General features: G+C 30.5%; 7 protein-coding genes across 7 annotated transcripts; 4 read left to right on the forward strand and 3 right to left on the reverse strand.

The window, feature by feature from the left end:
* Positions 1 to 512: 512 nt before the first annotated feature.
* Positions 513 to 3,868, forward strand: Bma-eipr-1 (WD-repeat protein, putative; the record flags this gene model as incomplete). Its single annotated transcript, XM_001892232.2, has 8 exons — positions 513 to 635; positions 900 to 1,032; positions 1,325 to 1,436; positions 1,911 to 1,995; positions 2,465 to 2,595; positions 2,775 to 2,942; positions 3,339 to 3,488; positions 3,700 to 3,868. 8 exons carry the CDS (start codon positions 513 to 515, stop codon positions 3,866 to 3,868), a joined length of 1,071 nt encoding a protein of 356 aa, XP_001892267.1.
* A 1,365-nt stretch (positions 3,869 to 5,233) lies between these two features.
* Bma-col-48 (Nematode cuticle collagen N-terminal domain containing protein) lies at positions 5,234 to 7,351 on the reverse strand (the record flags this gene model as incomplete). Its single annotated transcript, XM_001892233.2, has 4 exons — positions 5,234 to 5,343; positions 5,481 to 5,732; positions 5,822 to 6,179; positions 7,220 to 7,351. The coding sequence occupies 4 exons, from the start codon at positions 7,349 to 7,351 to the stop codon at positions 5,234 to 5,236; spliced, it is 852 nt and encodes a 283-aa protein (XP_001892268.1).
* A 2,183-nt stretch (positions 7,352 to 9,534) lies between these two features.
* On the forward strand, positions 9,535 to 10,226 carry Bm9091 (Uncharacterized protein; the record flags this gene model as incomplete). The annotated part of the gene is made up of 2 exons (XM_001892234.1): positions 9,535 to 9,651; positions 9,903 to 10,226. The coding sequence occupies 2 exons, from the start codon at positions 9,535 to 9,537 to the stop codon at positions 10,224 to 10,226; spliced, it is 441 nt and encodes a 146-aa protein (XP_001892269.1).
* Positions 10,227 to 11,131: 905 nt separating this feature from the next.
* On the reverse strand, positions 11,132 to 11,640 carry Bma-rps-27 (40S ribosomal protein S27, putative; the record flags this gene model as incomplete). Its single annotated transcript, XM_001892235.2, has 2 exons — positions 11,132 to 11,344; positions 11,599 to 11,640. 2 exons carry the CDS (start codon positions 11,638 to 11,640, stop codon positions 11,132 to 11,134), a joined length of 255 nt encoding a protein of 84 aa, XP_001892270.1.
* Positions 11,641 to 13,197: 1,557 nt separating this feature from the next.
* Bma-vps-28 (VPS28 protein homolog, putative) lies at positions 13,198 to 14,962 on the reverse strand (the record flags this gene model as incomplete). Its single annotated transcript, XM_001892236.2, has 3 exons — positions 13,198 to 13,318; positions 13,786 to 14,087; positions 14,738 to 14,962. The coding sequence occupies 3 exons, from the start codon at positions 14,960 to 14,962 to the stop codon at positions 13,198 to 13,200; spliced, it is 648 nt and encodes a 215-aa protein (XP_001892271.1).
* Positions 14,963 to 16,224: 1,262 nt separating this feature from the next.
* On the forward strand, positions 16,225 to 18,198 carry Bma-cox-4 (Cytochrome c oxidase subunit IV family protein; the record flags this gene model as incomplete). Its single annotated transcript, XM_001892237.1, has 3 exons — positions 16,225 to 16,383; positions 17,458 to 17,719; positions 18,062 to 18,198. 3 exons carry the CDS (start codon positions 16,225 to 16,227, stop codon positions 18,196 to 18,198), a joined length of 558 nt encoding a protein of 185 aa, XP_001892272.1.
* An 835-nt stretch (positions 18,199 to 19,033) lies between these two features.
* Bm3634 (uncharacterized protein) lies at positions 19,034 to 25,533 on the forward strand (the record flags this gene model as incomplete). Its single annotated transcript, XM_001892238.1, has 15 exons — positions 19,034 to 19,238; positions 19,554 to 19,693; positions 19,875 to 20,023; positions 20,407 to 20,545; positions 20,662 to 20,935; positions 21,151 to 21,371; positions 21,973 to 22,164; positions 22,652 to 22,773; positions 22,913 to 23,042; positions 23,244 to 23,462; positions 23,764 to 23,952; positions 24,284 to 24,481; positions 24,661 to 24,833; positions 24,971 to 25,259; positions 25,339 to 25,533. 15 exons carry the CDS (start codon positions 19,034 to 19,036, stop codon positions 25,531 to 25,533), a joined length of 2,835 nt encoding a protein of 944 aa, XP_001892273.1.
* Between the last annotated feature and the right edge of the window lie 64 nt (positions 25,534 to 25,597).

Below are 25,597 nucleotides of genomic sequence, written 5' to 3' on the forward strand. Positions count from 1 at the left end.
TTTTTTTTTTTTTGGGAACATTTCTGTGTTTGTCATAAATTTCAGACATTTCATACATTGCCTTTCTGTACGATTGAGATTTTGTTCTATTAGTTTTGCTAGTTTTGCAAGAGTTTAAGTCTAAAATTCAATCAGTTTATTGTTATTTATAAGTTTCTTTGTGTTGCCTTTTGTTTGGCTTTCTTTTATGGTCTTAAAGCTTTACATATATTGTTTTGTAGTTTCATAATTATTGTTGCATTACGACAAAATCGCATTACTTATATCAACTAAATAAATTATGCATTTATATAATCATTCTTCATTATATTAATTTTGACGTGAAAGATCTGATACTTGCATCCATTTGTTTGAATAAATTTTTAAAATTATCCTTAATAAGAGGTTTTTCTTTACAACTATCTTAGCATGGAAGAGTATTCGAGGTTGGTATGTCTTTACTGGATTCTAGCGTCATTGCAGATTTGGTCTGTTAGTTGTTCATCTATAACATTGTGCAAATTTAGCTGAAAATGACGGAAGAAGCCTCTTTAAAGTATGGGATCAATTTGCCCAGTCGAAGTATTGTCAGTCTTCCAGCTGGGGAAAGAACTTTATTTCTTGTTGGTACTCAATCGTTAAAGGAGGATAATCAGGTAAATCTCATGATATGCAAGAAACAGATTTTTTGAAGTGATAGGAATTGTCTTTTAGAAACTAAAAGTAATGGTTGGGAGAATTTATTGTCTTTCGCCAATGTCGTTTTTGAAAATTATTTTCGGCTTTGCAAGGCAAATAATTGGTTAATGTTTTCCAAATATTTCAGACGAAATTTTTTATTAATTATCTAATGTGTATTTTCGAAGCTACTCATAAAATAATTTCATTTATGTTTTACTCTTGACCTAACTTGATTTAAGATTTATATGCTGGAAGTCGATGATAATTGGCTTGATATTAGCACAAGGTCATTTGATCATCCTTCTGGTGAAATTTGGTCTATGTCAAGCTCATTCGTCGATTCGAATATTTTTGCTACATGTTATGTTTCTTGTAAGTGTCCAGTCATCACTCACGCACACACACATTATCAAAGTTTATGTTAACAATGATAGATGACAGAAATGGATTAGGAAACAGAAGAAAAGTGTTTACGTCGTTACAAAAGTAATCAACAATAAGTCGGCATCGCAAGATAACTATTATAGTTGTTAATAAAAGTAATCAGCAAAGATTATAAAGGATTCAGCTGGATAAAAGAAAATCAAAATAATCGTTATTCATAAGTTTTTGAAACACATATTTTATTCATATTTTTTTGGTAATTCGATAAAGAAATTTTTAGGGAATGACACAATACGAAGTGGTGTTGGTTTGTGGAAGATCAATGATGACGAATCAAATCTTGTTGAGCTCGCTCAATATATATCTCCTTCGAAAAGTGGAAAATGCATTTCGTAACTTTTAATGTGTTTATTACAAAGCAAAAGAAAATTATTGATGGTTCTTATTAAATTACTTATATCTCCAATCAAAATTTGCATAATACTGCACATTCAATAAGATCATCGGAATTGGCCATCTTTCAGTGTAGCTATGCATATGACTTTTAAGAAACAGAAGTGTGTATATAGATAGTTATATTTTATCAAATTATCAAATTTGTTTAATCATTTTTTCATGGTTAAAACAACTTTGGATGTATCATTTTTTTCTAAACTTCTAAACTTGATTTACTATTTTCAAACAAATTTTTCTACAGCTTGAAATTTTCAAGATACTTGAAAATTCAAAATGTTTGAAATTTTCAAACTATAGAGAAAAATCTATTTGGAGTTGCTAACTCATATTTAATCATATATTCTCAGTTTTTTCTATGATTATATATGTTTTAACATTTGCAGATTTTTTCACGTATAATTTATTTTAAGAGCTGAATTCCATCCGAGTGGAAATAAATTGGCGATTGCCGTTGATAATTCTGTGCTATTAGCTGATGTTGTTAATTCCCTAAAGGTTTTTTTGCTTTTGCTTACTTGCTTTTTGATTAGTTAATTTATTTGGTGGTTTATTGTACTTCGTATTTTTGCAATAGAACTGAGCTATTTCCAATTATCCATGACCCTTTTAAAAGAGACTGTTTCTGTTAGCAATCAAAATTTTGTGAAAATAGTTTTATTTTCTCATGTTTTCATATTTCATAATTTGTACAGCCTACATCCTTCGTCTTTTGATGAAATTTCCATTTATAAATTCAGATTTTAACATATTCAATATCAACAAATTAACTTAAATTACAAATAGTCGTTTTCTGATAAATTTAAATTTCACTGCTAAATAGCGACCACGAGGTTTTTATCCTAATAGAAGTATGAAACTAAAAAGTATTTTATAACTTTCAGAATTCTCAAAATTGGACTTATACTTCAAGATTCATCACATTATACATCAATAATTAAATTATCTTAATCATTAAATGATTCAGATAGAAAGTTCTACATCGATCGATGGTAAAACACCAGTAAGTGCATCGGTATGGAATTTTTACTCAAATGGCAGTATCTTAGCGGTAGCTTACGATACATTAGTGGAAGGAATTGATGTTCGCACTATGCAGTAAGTTGACATTATTATGTTCAGTTTTGTTATCAGATTTGATCAAAAGCATCTTTCTACATAACAGTGTGTGAAAGAATTTTGCGAATTTTACACTTTAAATAAAATCCGATTCCACGTTTTGTTTGTCTTTTTATTATGTAACTCATATATTTTATAAAAGGATTGAATTATTTTAGGAAAACATTTTCTATTAGAAATGTAAATTCGCCTCGCGTTAGAAATTTGGATTTCAATCCTAATGTGGAGCACACTGTAGCAACTTGTGGTGATGATTTCAGAGTGGCATTATGGGATATACGGAAGTTAGATATGCCATTGAAAGTTTTACAGGATCATAGGCATTGGTGAGTCTTTATTTCAAAAGCAGTTCTTTTTCTCTTTCCAAAGTGATAGATTAACTTTTTGGTTCTCACGGATTTTAGTTCCCTTATTTTAGTAAGCAACCGATGTTTTAACTTTTTTGTATTAGTTCATGTAGGTTTCCTAGTTCTCATCAGTTCTTGTTATTTTGCATTTTTGTAATTATTGCTTTTTCCCGATGTTGTAGCTAATGTCTAATATGAAAGTACTTTTTGATGCTAAAAATTGGTTAATTTTTTAAAAATTATTCTAAAAAATTATGAAGTTATTAAAATTACTTGAAGAGAGATAATTATTAAAACTGCTTAAAGAGAAAATAGAGTCCTGGAATATTGGTTCTGTAAAATGATAATTAACAAAATCGTTTGTTGATATTGCAGGGTATGGTGTGTTAAATTCAACCCTTTTCATGATCAGTTGTTGTTATCAGCAGGCAGTGATGCTAGATTATTCCTGAATAGCGTGGAATCTCTTAGCTCTGATTCTAATCATGCATTGGCATTGGACGACAGTTGTTCTACACTCGAAAAGTAATTTCTTTAAATTTAAAATAAAATTGAAGATTAACTTTCTGCACTTGCAATTTTCTCACTACCTGCATGAAATTCAAGAATGAACAAAAAGTTTCAGGCATCTCGGTTACAGATACATTTTTGAATTCTATCGAAATTTTCACTTATATCCGACAGTTTTTTTTCTAATATTTTCTTGTCTGTTAATTATCGACGAATCGTTTTTTAGTGTTTTGGGTGATAAATGTTTGGAGAAGATGGAAGAGCATGAGGAATCAGTATACAGTTGTGCATGGGCTGGTAGCAATCCATGGGTTTTCGCTTCAGTTTCCTTTGACGGCACAGTAATCATTTCAAAATTAAAACAAAATTTCAAATATGCTGTATTGCGATCTTAATAAACAGTAATGGCAAGAATTTATGCTATCTTATTCTAATGTAAGTATAGTACTATCTTATATTCTATGCCGAATAATGTAATATTATTCGTAATATTATAAAAAAATCCTAATGTAATATTATTTGGAATAGGATATGATAGAGTACTGTACTTTTACTCAGTTATATTTTGAGAAATTGAAATTTGTTGGTATTATGCTTTGATTTATCCTATTTTAAATTTATTCACTCTGTAAATTTACTTCAAAAAATTGTGCTTTCATTAGTTTTTATTTTTTTCAGAAAATTTAAATGTAAATTATTGATTGGTAATGTACTGGTTTTCAAGAGTCCTACTACTGTATTTTGTCGTCATTGAGCAAATTAATTTTTTTTCCTCATACTGCCGTTAGCACCGTATTGCAAACGCAAATCTCATTTTAGAAGCTTTTAAGGTATTCACAAAAGTCATTCAAATTTATTAATAATATTTCTTGTGTTTAATATTTTCCGCTGAATACATTACAGTCCTATCCTATCTCTGCTTTTATATATAAATTATAATATCGATTCGTCAAAAGAATTAATTTGAAAGAATGAATATGTTAGAGAAATCCTGATTATCTCATCGTGTGATCATAGAAATATGTTGGATTTAGAAGCCTCCGATTTCTAAAGACTGCCATGTGAGTTTTTTGTTTTTTTTTTTTTTTTTTTTTCTTGAGTGTAATATAACAATGAATTTAAAACAGTTATTATAAGTGATAGTTAATCTGGTATTTCACTGATAGTTAACAAAAACATTCCTATTTCTTTCTTTGATCTTTATTTTTCTTTAGCGCTTTATAAATTTTCCCTAGAAAATAAAACATTTCTTTAATTTAAATCTAATTTCATCGTCTTCCAACACTCTTTCACACAACTGATTGCCAGGCAACGTATAAAAGAATAGAAGCGAGAATAGAATTAGTGGATTGATGAACAATCTCATATAAAATATCTTTTGTAATGTTTGCTTTCATTCATTCCATTAGCTATTTGTAATTGAAGATTGAAAATTTAAAGAATTTAATATTTTTTAATAGCACAGCAAGATTAAATTTATGAAATTTCCACAGAAATGTTTTATATTTATTTGAGATGCGTATTTATCAGTAACAATTGATTATCTCTTTTTTTTCTTTTGTTATCAAAACAGAATGATAATCAAAAAAAGAGTAAAGCAGTGGTGGTTATTATTTTTAAAAGATTTCAAGATTAATGATTTTGTGATTGAGTTAGTCTATATGGCAGATTATTATTGTTTTCTTTACTATATAACATTTACATGAGAAGTTGAGATGATGAGATTTTGATATATTACTGTTGTTATTGCATTTTAATGTTTAATAACCGGGAGCAAGACGTGCTGGTGGACAATGATCACAGCTTCCTGGTGCACCTGGTTGACCTTGCTCACCTGGTGATCCCGGTTGTCCAGTTGGACCTGGTGGACCTATAATTTTTATCTGATCAGTAATATATTTAAATAAACAAATGTTAGATTTTTTAATTTTTTAAATTCGTTGAGCATTTAGGTCGAATTAAAAAGAATGGCAAATCTATATATGAATGTATATCATCAAACATTACCACGTGGTCCTGGCTCTCCTGGGCCACCGGGTGCTCCATTCTCACCATCTCTGCCTGGTGGTCCAGGCCTGCCAGGTTGTCCTGGTGGACCTGGTCGTCCTGGTTGTCCAGGAGGTCCTGGTGGTGGTCGTTCGCCCGGAATGAGTTGTCCAGGTTCACCTGGTGGTCCACGTTGTCCGGGTTGTCCATTTTGACCAGGCGCACCTGGCGGTCCTGGTGGTCCCGGGGGACCTGGTGCTCCATCATCACCATCTAGAAAAATATATATATATATATATATATGGAAATTTTTATGGTATCTAGAAATATAGAGCTTAACAAACATCAGAAATGAATCTTACTTGGTCCAGGGCTTCCAGGTTGTCCATCAGGTCCAGGTGATCCAGGCGGTCCAGCAGGTCCAGGTGCAGCTTGGCATGGACATTGTGGAGGTACTGGAAGCAACCGATCATGGAGATCAGCATCTGGACCTGGTGGTCCGGGCGCTCCAGGTCCTTCACCTGGAGCACCGTCTCTTCCCGGTATACCTGGTGGTCCATCTGGTCCAGGTGGTCCTTGCTGGCATGTGCAGCATTGAGCTTCAGTTTGACGAGTAGCACGAACCAGGATATCAAGCGGTTCATTATCACTTTCCGGTCCCATCTCCACCATCTCTTTCCACATATCACGTGAACGTGATTTGCAATACTCTACTTCACTCTTAAAAAATTGTAATTTAAAAGTTTAATAAATATTTCGAAAACTCTTCTAAAACTTAGAAAACGAAATTTATATATTCTTATATATCTAATAGAAATGAAATAATCGGATTGATTTCTCTGAAATATTTCAGTCATTTAAAATAAATTTATTAATAAAGAGTTTCTTTTTCATGCTTTTATTTTGAAAATATATTCAGAAGCGGGTTCTAATTTTTTTAATATTTTCTGTTCATTATAAATTTACTTATTTCTTGTCCTCATTCTTTCTTTTTTTTCTTTTTCTCTCTTTCTCTCCCTCCCTTTTTCCTGACAACAAAAAGAATGAAAACCGGTTCAGAAAAAAAATATTTTTTTTTTTCTAATACAAAATTTAACGATCTACTACTATATTTGTCCTTTTCTCATTTTTTTTCAACATTTATTCGCATTATTCTTCTTTACCCTTACTTAATTTATTGTAGAATTTAACAGATGATAGAATGAATTTAACCTATTTTTTTTTTTTTTTTTTTTAAACTTTAACCATACATATAACTCTAATCATTCATCTGAAAAGCTTTTAGATATCATTGCCGTAAATTTTATAATTTGATCTCTCAGAACCATTTTTTTTCCTTTCCCTTTACATAATATTCATATATATATTTACAATATATTTTGTAATATATGAAAATATTACTTTTAGTTTTATCCAAATAATTTTATATGCGGAATTTACATTAATTGCTGACCAAATTACTTAAATATATTTTCATATTGAAGTTCATTTTAACTATTTATGTAAAACAAAATCATAAAATAATTTCATAATAATTGTTATTTCACTTTTTTTATATCCAAAAAAAAAAAAAAAATGCATGAAAATTTATGATCAGTAATAATGTTAATAAATAAAATGAATTTTGATTAAACTTCAAAATTTTTGGTTTTTTTTTTGAAATAAAGTTATCAAAAATTTTAGCTACAAAATGAATAAAAATAGTAAATAAAAATGAATAAAATTTTTCTTATTAAAACTTATAATTAATTAATAAATACCTGTACGGTTGCTTGTAATGTTTGAACATAATAGAAAACCATAGGAAACGTGAAAATACACGCTGTCACGGCTACCGTTGAAAATACGACTGCTGCAAAAGCAACGGAACGTAACGATGATTTCGTCGTCATATTTTGCTTGTTATCTCATGCAAAACTACTACAACAACAACAATTCTACTTGTTTGGGCGTCTTTTATACGATGCGTATATGTGCCACGTGAAAACCGGTACGGACGATAGAGTGGAACGAAATGACAAATAGCGCCAATGATTAAAGGAGAAACACCATATTGTTCATATTTAATACAAATCCTTCATTACTATCATTTATTTACGCACATACAATCATTCTTTATGTATAATTATACATTTGCACTTACTTGAATAAACCTTTCACAAATATTTTCTTTAATTCCAATTTTTTTTTTTTTTATATCAATTAAATTATTTAATGCTAATGATAACTTTTGTAATATTAAGAAAAAAGTTTTTTTTTTTTTTTTTTTTTTAAATCGAAATATTTATCATCTATTATATATAGATATTAATATTACAAAATAAAAAGAAAAAAACATCATTATTATTATAAATGTTGCGATCTTTTCTTTTTTTCGTTTTCTATAAAATTATTTTGAATAAAATTAATTCATTTCAATTTTAATTTAATATCTATTTATTTGTTTATTTTTTACTTCTCATTTGTTTTTGCCAAAAACTTCTTTTTACCAAAAAAAGTCATTATCTGCATCATAGATTAATAGATCAGATTAAAATCGAATTGGATTAAATTAAATTTTTAGATTTAATCAAAGTTGTCAAATCATTTATTTTCTAATAAGATTAATTATTCATTATTATACATAAATAATTTTCAACTTGTCACACATATATGCAAATATATTTTATATATGATAATTTGTAACAATTATTGAGGGATACTTTGATATATTAGACAATTTCAAATCTTTTCAAATCAAAATTCATCCATTTATATTATTAGCAAATATTCAGTTGCTACCTTTTATATAATATTTTCACTTTCCATGATGAGTGAATGAAGTATTTAATAAGACTAACAATTTTCTTTAATATTACTAAATGTAAACAGACTTCGGAATTTAGAAAACAAATAAATAAACAAACAAACAAATGGATAAATAAAAAGAACAATAAGTGACTTAGATGGACAATATTAATTGGTTATTAATTTATTAATTATTAACGACACTAATTAATTAACACTGTTTATTAAAATTTATTAATTGATTTACCAATTTGTCAATCCATTAATTTATAATTAATTAACTGATTAAATATTTGTCGGTTAATTAATATCTAGTTAAATAATCAATTAATTAATTAGTCAGTCACTGAAATAGATAAATAAAATAATTAATTAATTAAATAAATGAATAAATAAGTAAACAAGCAAATAAATAAATGAACAAATAAATAAATACATTGCAGATAAAGAAAGTAAAGGATACATTTCTTTGTTTATATAAAATAAAATTAACAATGGTTTAGTTTCGTTTATTTCCGCAAAAAATGATAATTATAAAGAAAGAATAGCTATGAAATTTTATACCTATCACATTTCTCCTTGTCATGAATGCCATCATTATTTGTTGTTATTCAGTGACAAAAAAAAGTCACTGGAAAATGTCAAACAAATATTCTTGGAAACGAAGATGAAATTAGAAATAATATAAATGTATATCACATTAAAATATAATGATTTGAAAATGATATTTGAAAATAAATTTGATATTTGATGATATTTGAAAATAAATTTGAGTTGCTCAAATAAAAACTTTTTTCAAAAACTAATTTTTTTTAATTTTTAAAAAGTAACAACTAAAAGTTGACTAGTAAAAAATAACAGAAAAAAAAATTTAAATAAAAGCAACAAATCATCAATTGATAAAAAAATTTTATTAAAAAATTTTTTTTTCAAGTTCTTATCAATATTTATGATTTAATGAATAATATGTTATTTTAATAATTAAAATCATTGAAAATAATACTTTAACTAAATGATTGAACAAAAAATATCGTCGAAAACATTTAGCTAATATATTTAAACAACTGATTTAGTACTGAAACTGCATGGAAATATAATGAAATGATATTTTTGTTTGATGATAACATGCATACAATACACATTCATAATAAATAATATATATTAATACTAATTAGTTTATTAAATTGAATAAATCAAATGCATAAATTTCATTGCTTATGCTTATTTCATATAATGCATAAATTATTTATCGGAATGAATGTTTTATCATTTGTATAATTTTCAAAAGATGCCAATCAGTTGGTACTATGAATTTATTGAAATGCTTTTTCGAAATGTATCACTATTGCTAATGTTATTAGTCGTTTGTACATTTGTTTCATGTAAGTATCAAAGAAAACCGAAGGTAATTTTATAATATTAATGGAATAAAAAACAAAGAGAGACAGAGAGGAAGAAAAAAAGAAAAAGATTCATAAAATTGACGAATTCACTATTTTAATTACACTTCTGGGATATTAAATTATTATATTCAATTGATTAGCGTTTATTTTAGAATCATTTGGTTCTGCTTTTCTTTCCACCGTTTTCTTTCTTTTTTTTTTTTAAATTAAATTTAAAGTTTTCAATATCATTTCTTCCAGTGCAAATATTTAGGACCCAAAATTCATTGATGAAAATGATCCTCATGCTAAAACACTGTATAATATTAAAACTGATGTTGCATTCCCGAAACGAGCCTTGGAAGAAAAGAAACAAAATTCTCGAGCGAATGTAACAGCTATGAGTTGGAGCCATGAATATGAAAGCAATATGCCACCATCTCTTTCGCTTTCATCCTCTCCAAATTCGAAAAAATATTTGAACAATTGTGGTGAAATGCAAGAACAATGTTCATCAAATCAACAAAATCCATTACAGCAACAGAAAGCGCCAAACATGCATAATAGTCCAAATGTTGCAATTTCCATAGCGGTATAAACAACAAAAAATTCTACATCTATCTCTACCTATTTTCAATCATTTATTTTTATTGCAGTAATTTTTGATTTTTAAAAAACTCAAATTTAATAATTCCAATCATGTTTCTCTTGTTTCAATACAATCATTTAAAGGTTTTAAAAGTCTTGTTACTCTGATCTCCTTGCAAAACAAAAAAGAAAAATTAAATCCCACTCTTTTGAGGTTGATTTTTGTTAATACGTGTTACCATCACAATCAGTGCAGTTCTTTTTTCCGTCATATTTTTACAACATGAAAGGACTTAGTGTCTGGAATAACGAATCAATAAATTTAACCTAGTCATGAAATCTTTACAAATCGAAATCCTATCATTTTGTCCAGGCAATAACAACCAAATGCAGAAGGACATGACACATTTATGGTTCTTTATATCGAGTTAGATGACGAGTACCTACACGACCAAGTTATTAGATAATTAATTAGATTTTTAAACTTCATCCCCACTAGAAAAGTTAGTTGAGACCACCAACTGTATTCAAGTTATGCACTTGCACAAAAAGCTTGGAATACCAATGGACAGATCATTCCTTCAACATCGTTTATTCTTAAGTTAACAAAATATGCTGAGAAGTAATGAATCATACAAACAGAAACAAACCACTCATTCCAAAGAAATGTGTGGATCCATCTCAATTGTGCTTAAATTTGAACTTCATTTTTTTTTTTTTAAACCCATAGGGCTTCGTAACTTTATACCAGAAATCAACTCCTAACATGGACAAAATTCACTCTAATGATTAGACCTTAGTGTAAATAACCTCTATTGCTTAATCACCGTGAAACAACTTAAACGATGTGATAACAATTCACAAGTTATACTAAATAATACTTCCAAGATGAAACAACAGAAACAATTTTGATGTTTAATGCTGCTTTTTCCGAAAAGAACATCCTTCTGTTAGATGGGCTTTACCACCGGTTGGTTGACAAAGTACCGTATTACATCCAACACAAACTACTACGGATTGAGCATGACTGAATACCGTTGTAATTTTGTAACAACCAGGGCACTTTACATCCATGAAGAAAGAATTCGGTTGCTGCACTAACCTCTTCAACTTACACCGTTCCCGTTCCTTAAAACAGAAATGCAATTTCACTGAATTTAAGTATAAGTATTAGTAAGAATATAACGAACATTGAAATATTTGCAAACTCAAAGATTGTATGCCGCATCGGAACTTATAAAGCAGCATACATTCACATAAACACACAAATAAACTTCAACATGACATATATAGAACACAGACAGGTCCAGCAGAATAACCAACGGAACATATTTTAAAGTTTATCTCATGATGAACAAATAAAAAAAAAAGATTAACCTCACCTTCTGTGGATCTGGGTACAATAAATCTCGTGCTAACGGCATCTTTATATCAGACGGAATATAATTATCTAAAAGTATTCGTTAACCTGAAACAACATATAGATGAAATTAATAGACAAGTGCATGTTTCAGCTAGCTTACTGACGTAATTCCAGTTTAAACGAAGTCTTCAAATTATTTCAAAAGATCAAAATACCTAAAACACAAATTATTAAAAAAACGTGGACTACATCTTTTACTATACTTATATTACACGATAGTACTGAAATCTGCCTAAAAAAACCACTACTTTTAAATAACTACCAAAATGCATACTTCCTCAGCATAGTAGAATACAGCATACCTAGTATACTACAAACAGAGAATTCAACATGAATGAGAACCCATCTTCCATTTCAGATTATCTTGACTCAGGACTTCCATAAGACCCCCCTACGTCACTTACGTGGCTCGCATCACGCCCAACCACTCAAAAAACGCCCAACATTGCGTAACCTAACCTCAATGACCTCTACCTCCTCCCTTATGCATCTACAACCCTACAACCTACTACGACCACAATGACAATGCCAAACTTCGTGCATGCAAAGTTCGCACACTAACTGAGTTTACACTATTCATATGAATTTCCGTGGGGAATTGAGAATTGGTTTCAAATTAGTATTTTTAGTGTTTACTCTAACAGCTCATTTCTAAGAGCAAAAAATGAGTTAAAACCTCACAAAGTGCTATAATTCAACATTAAATTATGAATTAAAAATTAATCCATGCTTTTCCTTTCCATACACTCAGTAATTTTGTCCTCCTCAATGATAAGCAACGTAGCTTTTTTTGTTCAGTATTTATTTCAAAAGGTTTTCAATTACCATCTTGAAATATGACTGCTATCAAACACCAAAGAAACCTTCTTTTGCGTACCAGATAAGACTTCTGGTTTGTTCAAAAATTCCTAGAGTAGATTACAAACCATATTCTTTACTTAATGAAAATAGACGAATTTGCTGGGTTCCTTTTTGAACTATTTACAAGATAAATTTTCCTTGACTTAGCAACAACTCACAGTCAATAAAGTATTTTACTGAGGAATGAAAGAAGTGAAGTGCTAACCAGAAACTACCCTGTTTCACATAATTAAATCTTGAAAAAAGCAAGAACTAGACAAAATTATAACAACTACTGCGATATTACTATCTTTTTAAGTGATAGGGGTCATGAAAAAGTCGAAGAGCGAATTTCATTCTGCAGTTTTTCTTCATCATTTAAGACTTCTAAAATGAGGGTTTTCATTAATAACATTTTAAAAAAGCATACAGTTTTCAGAAATCACTGACTATTAACAAAATCAATGCGAAAATTATCAGAATAGATGTATTTCGGCTAGTGTGACTACACACTGAAATGAGAGGGAAGAAACTTCTGCAAAAGATTCACAATGTTAACCCTGAAGCATTCTGTTTAATACAACTTTGTATGAAGTGAAAAGTTTTCCTTCACCATTTAAGGTTAATGAAAATCTTGACAGATATATAACGTGTGACAAATATTAAGTTTAGAAAGAATACGTAAGCAACAAAATTCAGATGGAATTCTGAGCAGCATTTAGGAGTTATGTAAGAAACGAGTGAAAGAATTATAAGCGGTTTCGAGATCGAAAATCATTTGTCGCGCATCTTCATCTGTTACTTCCTCACTTGCGGTCATATTCTTCAGCTTATCGTGCCTTTAAACAGCGGATTGTTATTGTAAAACATTTTTCAATATTTCCTAACTTCATAAATGCTTTCCGAACTACTGACAATTTAGCACTTAAGCAATTCCTTAATTCTTTCTAGATTTAATAAAATCTTGACCTAGCATCACCAAGACCATCAAAAAATTAGGCACTACATATTGCGAGTCGTCTATTAAAATCTCTGAAATATCTTCAAGTCTATCTCTTCCAAGCCATTCCGCCGTAACAAAATTTTCTACAGGATTTGCTTAATAAGAGTTAACTTACAGTGAATGTAAAGTTTAGTTACTCACTTACTGCAAAACGAATTTTATTAAGTTACTTGGATTTTCTCAAACATGCCCTAGGATCATAAATATTTACATAAAATTCAACTTCACTTTGAGAGAGTCAGATAAAACTTTCAAGGGAGGAAAATTTCCTGCAAAAATGTTTTCAAGACAGCAATTTCTTACCACTGTATCACTTTCAGTTTTGCATCAAAATTATCCGGCAGCGTAATCATTGAACTGATGGAAACATTCAGTTCATTCAGTGTCGGAAATAGCTCATCAACAGCTCGAACGTTCAACTTCAACTGATCCAAGAAAGTGATAAACATTTCTACGATCTCCGCAATACATTTCAATGTATTGCCTTTATCATCTTTTACAGTAATTGGCCGATCTTCACGGATTCTTTCCAACGCTGCTGGGCATTCCACACGATACTTCTTTACGAATTCATCGATATCACATTGTACTAGTCGCAGTGCTACCTTTAAATTGAGATTTTATTGCAGCATTAAATTATTGAAGTAATTAACGCTAGAATACCACTATAATCTTAACTGAGATTTTATTACAGCATCAAATTATTGGAGTAATTAACGCTAGAATACCACTGTAATCTTATACCACTACAACCTTCAGACATCCATTTTTTTTCCTTGATTTAAATCTGCAAATATAAATTATCTGTTTACTTTATAATGTCTCTATCTTTTTTGGATTAATGACAAACTTTCATGATAACTGTCCATTCCAATGTTGCACAGTCCATGTAACATATACATGCACTTTAGATATATATGCACTTTAGATACATCACAAGGCAATAGAACACAATACAGCTTACCAACGAACATCAGCTGCACGTGGGAAATTGGAATATTAAATAATAAACAAAACATAAATTATAGTTACCATCGAACTAATATTTAAATAGACGGTCAGTTTTTCAAATGCTCAACATGCCAGGAGTAGCAGTGAGTATTTGATAAAATGTAAAATATAATTTTACTCGGACTTAAACCTAAATGCGATTTGATCCAATTTCTAAAATCCTAATCTCAACACTAACAAAATCATACTAATATGTGAATGGAACCAATAAATTTTTCAAATTTTATCTTAATTTTCTACTAACCTTATATTGCACCAAAAGCTTCGAGCATTCCGCAGTATATTCCTTGGCTGCAACACAATCACGGCTAAAGACCTTTTCTAAACATTCCAAGGCATTTAAAACAGCATATAATTCGCTCATATTATCGACCCGTTCACGTTCTACGCTATTCTCATATAAACGAACTTCCTGCAGTAAATCAGGATTCACATCACCAATACTACCTGTACTGCTAGCACCCAACATCTTTCGCACCTTAAAATAATATGAGATGTTACTGAAGATATTACGCCGTTTGCTACAAAAAAAAAAAAAAATGCAAACGATTTCAAGAGATTTAAAAATGCTTCCGAAAAAATTCTATCTATTCTAAAGAGCAGTTCCAAACGATTTCTTCAACAACTTCGAAGTAAACTAAGATTTTTAAAAACTAGTAAAAATGATTAGTAACTGAGCATGAACAGTTAGAAAAACTCTTAGCAAAAAGAAAAACATTAAATAAGAAAATGTCATAAATGAAAGATAAGAAAAACAAAGAAATCGAACGCATAAAATACGAAATTAATCCTTGTAAATAACAATTGAAAGAAAACTTGAATGAATATAGCCCTTTTCGACTTATTTCTAAAAAAATCCCGGAGTCAACTAACCACAAAAAAGAAAACATTGACAAGATTTCATCTAACAATCATGTCGAGACACGTCAGTTTCATATAGGCCATGGTTTTGGTATGCAGCGCATCCTGCGCTTCTTTTCTGGTGTTACCCGGGAAAAGAAGAATGTCTCGGGGATTGTTTCGGGGGGTTCTCAGGAGAGGCTGCGTTAGGAGGGGCATTATGAAGTGCAAAAGGTTTATCGAAGAGAAGTAGTAAATTGTATAAAATCCTGATATTGTAATGGGGAAGGTTCATATAACTGTATGAAAAATTTTTGACGTACTTTCACCGACATATTGGAATACAATCGTGTAGAGTTTAGTTTCATTATATCTTGTCATTTGCGTGAGTTTTCTCACCTACTGTTAAGTCATACTGGCTAATTCACATTTTACTGGTAATGTACGTATGACTCTTCGTATACAATTTAGGAAATAGCATTATATGATGATGAATTGGCATGAATTTTCACACGTCCACGTGTATTTAATGTCGCAAACATAAAGAATTTACATGTAGCTGCGAACATTATAGTTGTGCAGAAACATTTTAGCCTTTTTTTTTTTTGCCATACAATGGGTTCTAGTGAATTTGACGCGGTCTTACCATTCTAATTGTTTTCCTTAGCTAGTATTTATAATTATTTAACCACTGATTTTCGGGTGTGATTTTTTATGAAATGAAATTCCTATGATGGATTTTCCTAACACGTATTGGTTATGCCCAGATTTTTTCAGTTATTGCTTAAATATTTGTAACAATATTTCATTTTTTGACGGAACGATTTTGTGTATTAAATATTCCGTCGCTTTTTCAAGTTGATTTCTAATTAAATTTTTTCTTAACAGGTAATGGCCCTTGTGCGCAGTTCGATTATTGTGCAGTCGAAATCGACACCACACATTGTACGTCATGCGATTCTTTTATCTGCCAAACATCACAACGAATATTGCTGGCAAAAGCAGCGAATTGGTCAACGAGAAATTGTAGGACCATCAAGCGGCGGATATGTAAGCTTCACAATCTTAACTATTAAATTTTAAATCATCTCTGTTTTGTAGTTTTTTTTATGTAAATCATCTTTATTTCAGTTTAATTTTAAAATGTAATTGTTTTGTCTTTCATCTTTTGTTCTTAGTGATTCTGACAGCATTAAAAGCAATTTTCTGCATTTGTTCATGTTATTTTAATTTTTTGTTCACTATTCATTTTTGCGGGGAGAAAATATATCGTGCAATATGATGCTTATACTTATAGAAAAGAAATGGACAAAGTGAATATTAAATTGTACCAGCAATATCATAAAAATAATCAGAAGATTTTCGTTTTGTAACTGTTCTGTTTTCGTTCCATCATTGTTATTGCTGCTGACGCCACCTATTTGGTGCAAGTGAACTGAGCGAAATAGTGAGTGGAGTAATAAACCAAATCGAAAATTAATTGAGTGAAAGTGAGGCCAGACAATAGTTTTAGCATCTTTTTTTATAGCTGATGTTAGCTTACAACAAAACGCTTTGAGTGAAGGTGAGATCAGACACTGGTTTTAACATCTTTTATAGTGGGTATTAGCTTGCAACAAAACAATAAAGAGCTGTTATTCTTAGGTGATCTTTACCCTTTATATAGTATGAGTTGGTTTATAATAAAGAAATAAAATATAGTGGAAAAGTTACAATTGCTTGCAGTCTTTTAACAATCAAATATATACTTAGTTGTCAAGTTGGAAGATTTTAATAGTAAAACTTATAACGGTGCACAGATTATTAAGCAGTGCACATATTCGATGTTAACAGAAACATTTTAGATAATGCATATAACCTTAGCTACAGTTGGATAATGAATATTAAATATTTCTTACTTGAGATATAAAATTGAAACAGTTAGATACTTTGCTAAGGAATATTTAAATAAGACAGTCTATAAATCTCTGTCTTATGGATTTAATGCAAGATTATTTTCGTACATTATAAACTTGACATATTATAAAATTTTTTCATCTTTTTTAGTAGTTTCCTTGTTTATCAAGAGTGGATAGTTCCGTTCAAATCATTATTTTGTTTAGTTCACTTCTCTTTTTTTTCCAGCATTTCATTGACTCAACAGATCGTCCATATCCACCATTGAGATTCCGAGCCGATGATGAAATCATCAAACCAATTCGTGAAAAGGAAAAAGGTGACTGGAAGAACTTAACAATAGAAGAGAAGAAATTGTTGTATAGATATTCATTCCGGAGAACACAAGCCGAGTTGCTGGGCTGGAATGTTTATTGGAAAATGTATTTTGCCTACACATTAATCTGGATATCAATTGGTCTGGGAGTAGTAGGCCTGCTTAAACATTTCAGTATGTTTCCTAATAATCCTCGTAGTATGCATTTTTTACGACTCATTTGCTATAGTTTTTTTTGAGTATCAAGACTGAAAACTAAGAAAATTATACTGGATCTTCCATCGTAGAGATTTATTTGCATTTAATCATTCAATAATAATGATTGCATCCTCGTTTCTTCACATCTTTTTTTGTTCAGATTTGTATTGCATAATTGCCATGAATTAAAAATTGTTATGTTTGATTATGGAGTTTAGTTCAAATTTGGACTCTTTGTTTCTTATAATCAAAATCTATTGTTTTTCAGGTGGCTTAGTTACACGTAGTATTTGCACTTCTTGCACGTTTTCTTTTCAGGTTATCCTCCGCAGGTACCCACGCTGAGTGATGAATGGAAGCATGCAGCAATGCGAAAAATACTAGTATTGGAGAAGCCGCTCCCTGAAGGAGCAGCAACGTTGTACGACTTCAAAAATGACCGCTGGAAAGATTGATCAATTGGAAGGCTACAAAAATTTTTTTAGTATTTTTAAATGCATGTGATGTTTTCTCGGAAAAAATCTTTGGAAAATTTTTATTTACTGCATTATGAATGCAAATTTCGGGTTTGTGATCAGTATTCCTAGAACCGAGATGTTTATATTTATCAATGATTCTATTTTTACTGCATAACAAACTCAAGAATTAATTATTTAAATGTTAGTTGTGTAGATTCTTCTATTTATTTCATATGAATAGAATAAAATTCGTATTATTGGTGAAAACATTTCAGGTTTGTCGTTTTGAAACATAACTGTAATGTATCTCTATTCATAGGGGTTAAGTTTGAGTGTAACGTCAAATCAAACGAGATTTCCAAAGTGATGATGATTACTGTTATTCAAGGTTTTCTGAAAGAGTCGTTACATTTTTTGTTGCAAGAGGTTAGAATGAATTGTTGGACGAATTAAAATCGATGAAATCTATGAAAAAAAAAGTGTAAATTAGAGTGTGAATATGACGTGGTAAATCCGTTGTCGTTCATTTGTGAGAAGCAGAGAATTTAAAGATTAAATTTCGAGTGGGTATGAAATTTTACTATGTGGAGGGTGGAGAGATGAATGATGGATTTGAACTTACAGTAAGAGAGTTGCGGAGTTAATGACCACCTAGATTTTGCATTTGTTTAATTTTAATAAGCTTTGAACATTGCTAAATGTTGGCATTATTGGCAGCAACACAACGTCACATTTGGAATTTCAATTTGATGTACGTTTTTTGTTCCACGTGCATTTCTTCATTACAATATTTTGCTCAGTTCATAAAAATGATTTCAAGTTTTATTTGAGCATGAGTGATGAATTATTCAATGACTCGTTAGTAATATGGAAATGGAAAGCTCGTTATCGTTCATGGGAACGAGAAGCTGAAGCTTGGACGTGTAGCAGAGCAGCAGTTCTTATCGACCCATTGATAACACTAAAGAAGGGAAGTGGTACTGCTGCAAAAATAGAACTTACACAATCGGAACTTCCAAAATTTGCTGATCCTTTAGGTTTGTTTATCTTTTTACAAAACCACCTGAAATTAAAACATTTTTGAAGTAAATTCAATTCCGAAAAATATTTAACGCTTAGGGATTTGATCATTACAAAAAAAAAATCCGAATATTCAATAGATTTTTTTTTCAACTGTTCGGAAATACATTGTAAATTTTGATGATATATGAAGCATGCCATAATAGTCATTATGATGCTGTAATCATTAAAGAATAATTTTAATTAGTTTTATTACCAAGCATTAGGATCATTCTGAAACTCTTTTAGCACTATCGCTGTTTGTATTAGTATATTTAATGTTTTAATTTTAGGTGCTACCGTAGAGGATCGTAAAAAGAATATAGTTTTTACATCAGAAGACTTACCAATCATTGCAAAGCGAAAAGAAGAACCGAAATTAGCCAACACTTTGGCTAGCAAAGAAGATGAAATAGTTACAACCATTGAAAGGGTATCATAATTTAATGTATTTCCAAATAAATGATGCTAAGTACCAAAGCACAGGATTTTTCTACATCATACTTGACTAAGTGCAATCATGAAAATTAAGTCGAAAAGTTATACTTTAAAAGGGACTAATCGTTAAAAATGCATACGAATTGCTTTTTTTCTTGCATTTTTTTTACTTCCAGGAATTACCAGGTTTTATACCTTGGTCATCGAAAAAGCAAGACATATTGAAATCTTTTTCGGATGTCGGAAACTCAGAGACTTCATATTTATACTGTGTTCCGGATTTGAAAAAAATTGACTTATCATTTGTTAAACGCGCTGCCCAAAGGTTTTTACGTGTTAAAATATTTTAGTTTTCTTTTTTTCTAAAAAAAAACATCTTTACTTCTAGAAGTTGTAAACATTTCCACCACATTAAGAAAGAGGAACTACTGCAGTGATATATGTTCTTCTGTTTGATATTTGCAGGATACTTTTTCTTCCCTTACAAATTACGAAAAAACATTTCTAATCCCTCCAAAAGCGAAATAAATTTTAGACCTAGGATTGCATTGTTACCAGTTGCTTTTCAATTATTATTGATCGAATCATTTGGACTGAATAACGAAAATGATTTAAAATTCTAGCAATTAAAATTCTTTCAGTAATGAAGACAAATTCAACGAAACATCCAAGGTGATTTAAATACATCTATAAATCAGGAAATTTGAGGCTAGAACAGTTGGAGGATGCGTCGGGATGGAAAAAATTAGCTGAACAATCACAGGAAGAAAATCTGATTAAAATCAATGAATTGCGCAAAAGTTTGGAAATAGCTTGGGCAAAAGAGAGAAAAATAGAATCTGTTAATGTTTGTTTTATTTTACTTTCTTTCTTTCTTTCCTTTTTTATTGCACTACTCTCCTTATATTTTCATTTTAAACCATTGTCGTATCACAGAAGGAGTTATGACTTTATTTTTTGCAGCTAGCAGTAGAAATTGCAAATATTCTGGGATTTGCATCGGCAACTAATATCTATCCACATCAATTCGTCCTCGTAACAGATGTTTTGGATGAGTTCGGACATTTAGTTTATGATCGCCTATATACCAAAGCAAACAAGGAACGTGCTGAAGCGGGTTTGAGTCAACTACCAGACAATTTTACAGTAGATGATGTACCAAAACCAACACGTAATGTTGCAAGAAATTGGTTTTGTAAAATTGGTGATATCACTGAGTTCTTACCGCGTTTTTACGGTTAGCTGTTTGTTATTAATTTTTTGTTGACCGAAGTTAGGTTTATAATATCATTAGCATATGTATCAAATCCATTTTCTTCATTTGAATTTTGTAAAATTCAAGGTGGTTTTGCTTCATACTTTGAGCGGTACATTTTTCTCTGTTCTGACTTACAGTTTCTCGTTCACTTATTCAGTGACTGTTAGAATACATAAAAAAAAGGCCGGTTGCAGTGGAAACCGCTCTTATCGGTTGTATCCGTTTTGTTGATGCGGAATCGTTATCGGTGAATTTGTTACGTCTTGCAAGAATTCCGATGTCGTTACCGAATCCCTTGGTATCATGTTACGCTCGCGTTTATCTGTGTCGTGTTGCCATGCGGCTTACTCCTGATGATCGTGCACCGCATTGGAGATGTTTTAATGATTGGATCAATACAATCCCGATTCAACCGGTTTCGCTTTTTTCAAATGGAATAAAATATGTCGTTTGGGAAGAATACTTTTGAGTCTACTTTTTTTCAGCTTTTGGTTACTTTAAAATAGAAAATCACTTTAAAAATTTTGCATATTACTGGTCGAAATTTTGCTCATGATTTTAAACTGATTAGTATTCTTAAATTAGAAAAGTATAAAAGAGCAAGAGAGATTTGGACTGATGGTGCGGGAAAAAAATTTTTGATTTTCGTCGTGCAAGTATTCAAAAATATTCTAAGTTTTACTGTTCATCTCTTAAATAGAGTTCTTAAATTTGTTTTGTTCTCATCCCTTTCATCTATGATGTCATATGAGTATCTAAAAAAGTCAGTTAGTCAATTTATTGCATGCCAAATAAGTAGCAAGCAATAGAGTAAGTGTAATTAATAAATGATCTTGAGTAATTCATTGTGAATCTTTGATTAAATTATGGATAATTAAATCCAGACTAGAGCTTAGTCTTTCTTTTTTTTTGGTGGATGGAAATCGATTATAAAGTCGTAAATTTTCCTGCGCATAATAATTGATTTAGTCTTAACTATTATATCAGATGTAATATTGACATATTATACATTTTAGATGCCAGCATTAATGCCAGCTCTAGAATGGATTATTCAGTGTGTGGCGTATAATGCTACTACATATGATGAGTTAAAGACACTGTGGGATATTTGCGCCGATAATGAAAAACGATCCACATTTTTGCTTCCATTCTTGCTCGCTTTATCTTCTGATTATATCTCTCAGCACGCTTTGGATGTTTGCAAATTGGTTGGTTGTTAATATTTTTAAAATTAATAACACTATTGAAAACTGTGTGATATGAGTTATGTAGTATCAGGACTGATAGCTATTAATGTTTGGTTTATCTGAAAATTATTCGAAATGTCAGATATTTTAAGCAATGCATTTCTCCCCATTCACTCTTAATCTTATTTTTGCTTTCCTACCTTTTTTCTAAAACGATAATAGTGAACAAAAGGAAATGTTTTTGCATGGATTTTTTTTTTCTAATGACTTTTTAATAGTGTTATCAGTGACCATTGACCATTCATGAATGATTTATCATTACTTTTTCATGATTTTCAATCCTTTTTTTAATTTTAATTTATCTCAACTCAATCTGTTGGCTTACTGAGTGAGTGGAATAGCATTAATGGTTGCTTCATCATTTATGTGGAACAAAAAAACTTTGATGATACAGTATAGCTGGTTAATAGGAAGAGTCATTGATCGCTTTTGAGATTGATACTTTCAGGTAGTTTCTGGTGAAAATGTAAGTTGTATGGAGCTTTGCGTCCTTGGTAGAGGATTGATGGAAAATAATATCAAGGATGAGCTAAGACGAATCATCCTAAAAAATTGCTGGCAAAAAGTCCTGTATGTTTCCGTTGACGTTAATATACTGCGAATTAATTTCAACATCATTTTTTGTAACAAAGACGAACGAAACTTTTGGAAACTGAGAGTTTGAAAATATTCTTTAAGAAATATACATTTATGCTTAACTTTATTTTAGTCATTTAATGAGGATCCGAGATTTTATTGAATGTACGATTGTGTGGATTGAATTTGCAGCCCGGTATTTTACTTTAAATGAGGTGGATGTTATGCTGGAAATAATTATGAAACGAATTACTCCTAATAAGGTTTATTTTGAATCTTTACTTTTTATTATCATCCAACTTATTTCGATCTGGGTAATAGAATATACCTTTTTCTATTACCTATTCTAGATGCAAAGTCAGACTCTTTAAAGTTCTTTTAATGATCTCAATTGTTTTTTGGTATATAAGGCTAACGAATGGCCAAGTTAAAAAGCTCCGAAATAAATGCGAGAAATTTTGTAGAAATATGAAGCTTTTATGGATGAATTGTTATGTATGCTGGAAAAAATTATACATTGGATTGATGATATGAAAGAATTAATTGCACTGCATCACTTTCAAGCATTAGTGGACTTATTCCGTGGTACACAACAGCGCAAAGATTGCGCTATTACGTTGTTATCTTCTTTCGTACGTTCCTATGAACTTGCATCGGTTAATGATTTCCAACTCGCAAATCAAGTTAGTTATTATTTAAAATATTACGTATTATAAATGCAATGGAAATTAACAATCAACGAAGATATGAATTAGGCAGCTCTTCTGCGTTTAAATTTCACCTACCTCTATTTTTATTTACTTTTTCTTTTTTTTTTTCACATACTTTTAAGCTTAATTTCTCACAAAGAATTGTGCACTTTTTTGTTTTAAGTTTCTTTTTGCTACTTTAAATCTGAGTTTCGAATTTAATCGGATTGAAATCATTCAAGAATTCCATCGTTGTCTATTTGTTCAAAAATTCATGAATTCTGAAATCTTTTAGATACTCGATATTTGTCAGATACTTCATGATTCTCTAAATGCCCTTTCAACAGACGATGAAAAACAGTGTGCTAGCTTTTACAGTATTCGTGCTTTGGATCGATTCAAGCTAGAAGCAGATCCGGAACGGGCACTTGATTTCTTTGTCGATGCACGTGCTGCTTTTTCTAATCTGGATAGCGTCATTGCTGTATGTTTGTTTGATTTCCATATTACAGTATATTACAGTTGATTTCTTTGTTATAGTGAAATCGAATTTGAATTCTTGTGTCAAGGAAGGAACAATGGATAGAAATTTCATTGTGAAAATTCATAAATTCTGATTAATATAAAGTGCTCAGCAAATTTGCTTTTATACTGATAGTTGAACACTTTTTATATAGACTCGATTAGCTTTAAATTTAAGCTTTAATTTCGGATATGACTACTATCATTCCAAAATTATCTTTCTTCTTTATTTCAGTTATCTATCCTGTAATTTCTTTGTATAATTCGACTTAGTTAATTGGAATAAATTCTAGTACCTTGCTACAAAGGTGTGCTGTCTTGGCTTGTACGTCGTTCGTCAGGGAGATATTTCTCATGCGGGTGAAACATTTCTGCGAGGTTGTATAGCATATTCCTTTATTACAACAGCGTCATTATCTAGTTCAGTAACCAAAATTGAATTATACATGCAAGTTGGAATGTTGAGCTTGACCAGCAATTCACTTCCACAGGTTAGCCTTTTTCGTAATGAAAACTTCGAATTTCACTCATTTCTGGTAAGAACTACTAGAAGTAAATAGATGTCGTTTTATAAAATTATATAGGTTTAAACGGTTTTCGCTTTTTTAAAGGAATGCTATTTCTCTTCGTCCTGAAAACGCTAGAAGTTAAGGTGTTAAATCTTTTGCAGATGGATGCCATCTTGAAGTGTTCGATCGAAGTGCTAGCAATGGCTCATGATCTTAAGCAGTCAGTTTACCGTTCCGTCTGCTCTTCGTTCCTTGCGTTTTTGGTATTAGTTCCTGATCCTCCGAACAAAAATCCTTTATACATGTTTAATGCATTTCTGAACGCTATTGCCAGGTGTGTTCCCAATTTTTATTATCAGTTATTGCACTGATGAACTTCTGAAAACTTGAATTCCATAAGACGAGCGTCATGAAAGTTTATTATTAAATTATATGGCCACCAATTTCTGAACAGATTTTAAAATCCTCAAGGTATCCTTGGCAAAACGAGTCGCTGGAGCACGGACGCGTTTTATTAGAATGTATTTGTTACCTCTCAGTAATGAATCAGGTGGAATTACCGTATCATGTGGTATATGGTGGCGTGCAATCGAATGATACGTTATATGGTGGCACTAAAGAATTCATGGAATTGATACAGGAGAAGTGCGAAGTGGTAATGGGTCGTTTGGAAGATATCTATAAGCAAGATAGAGATAAATTATCATTGTTAGCTATTGAAATCTTGGAAGTAATTCTCAGTTTGGGAGATGTTGAAGCAGTAAGTATTGGCATTTTTAACTTTTTTCTGCAAATTAAGTATTATTAAAAATTCAAATATAGTCAAAAATAAATTTCAGTTGGCTACTTTGGTCATCGAACTTTATGCTGATTGTACCGCAATATCCGAATTGCGAAAACGACGAGAATTGATTTTGAGGAAAATTCAACAGTTTGCAAGCAAGAATACAGAATTGGAAAGACTGTATGAACAGTTGTGTATTTTAGAACAAAAAGAATTGAAAATGACAAAAAGATTTGAAAGGATTCACTAACACTTTCATCGCTGTTTATTACTTATACATATATGTTTAAATTGTCTTTCTGATGATTGAGTTG

The sequence above is a fragment of the Brugia malayi genome (assembly GCF_000002995.4).
Source record: "Brugia malayi strain FR3 genome assembly, contig: Bm_v4_Chr3_scaffold_001, whole genome shotgun sequence".
Taxonomy (NCBI): Eukaryota; Metazoa; Nematoda; class Chromadorea; order Rhabditida; family Onchocercidae; genus Brugia; species Brugia malayi.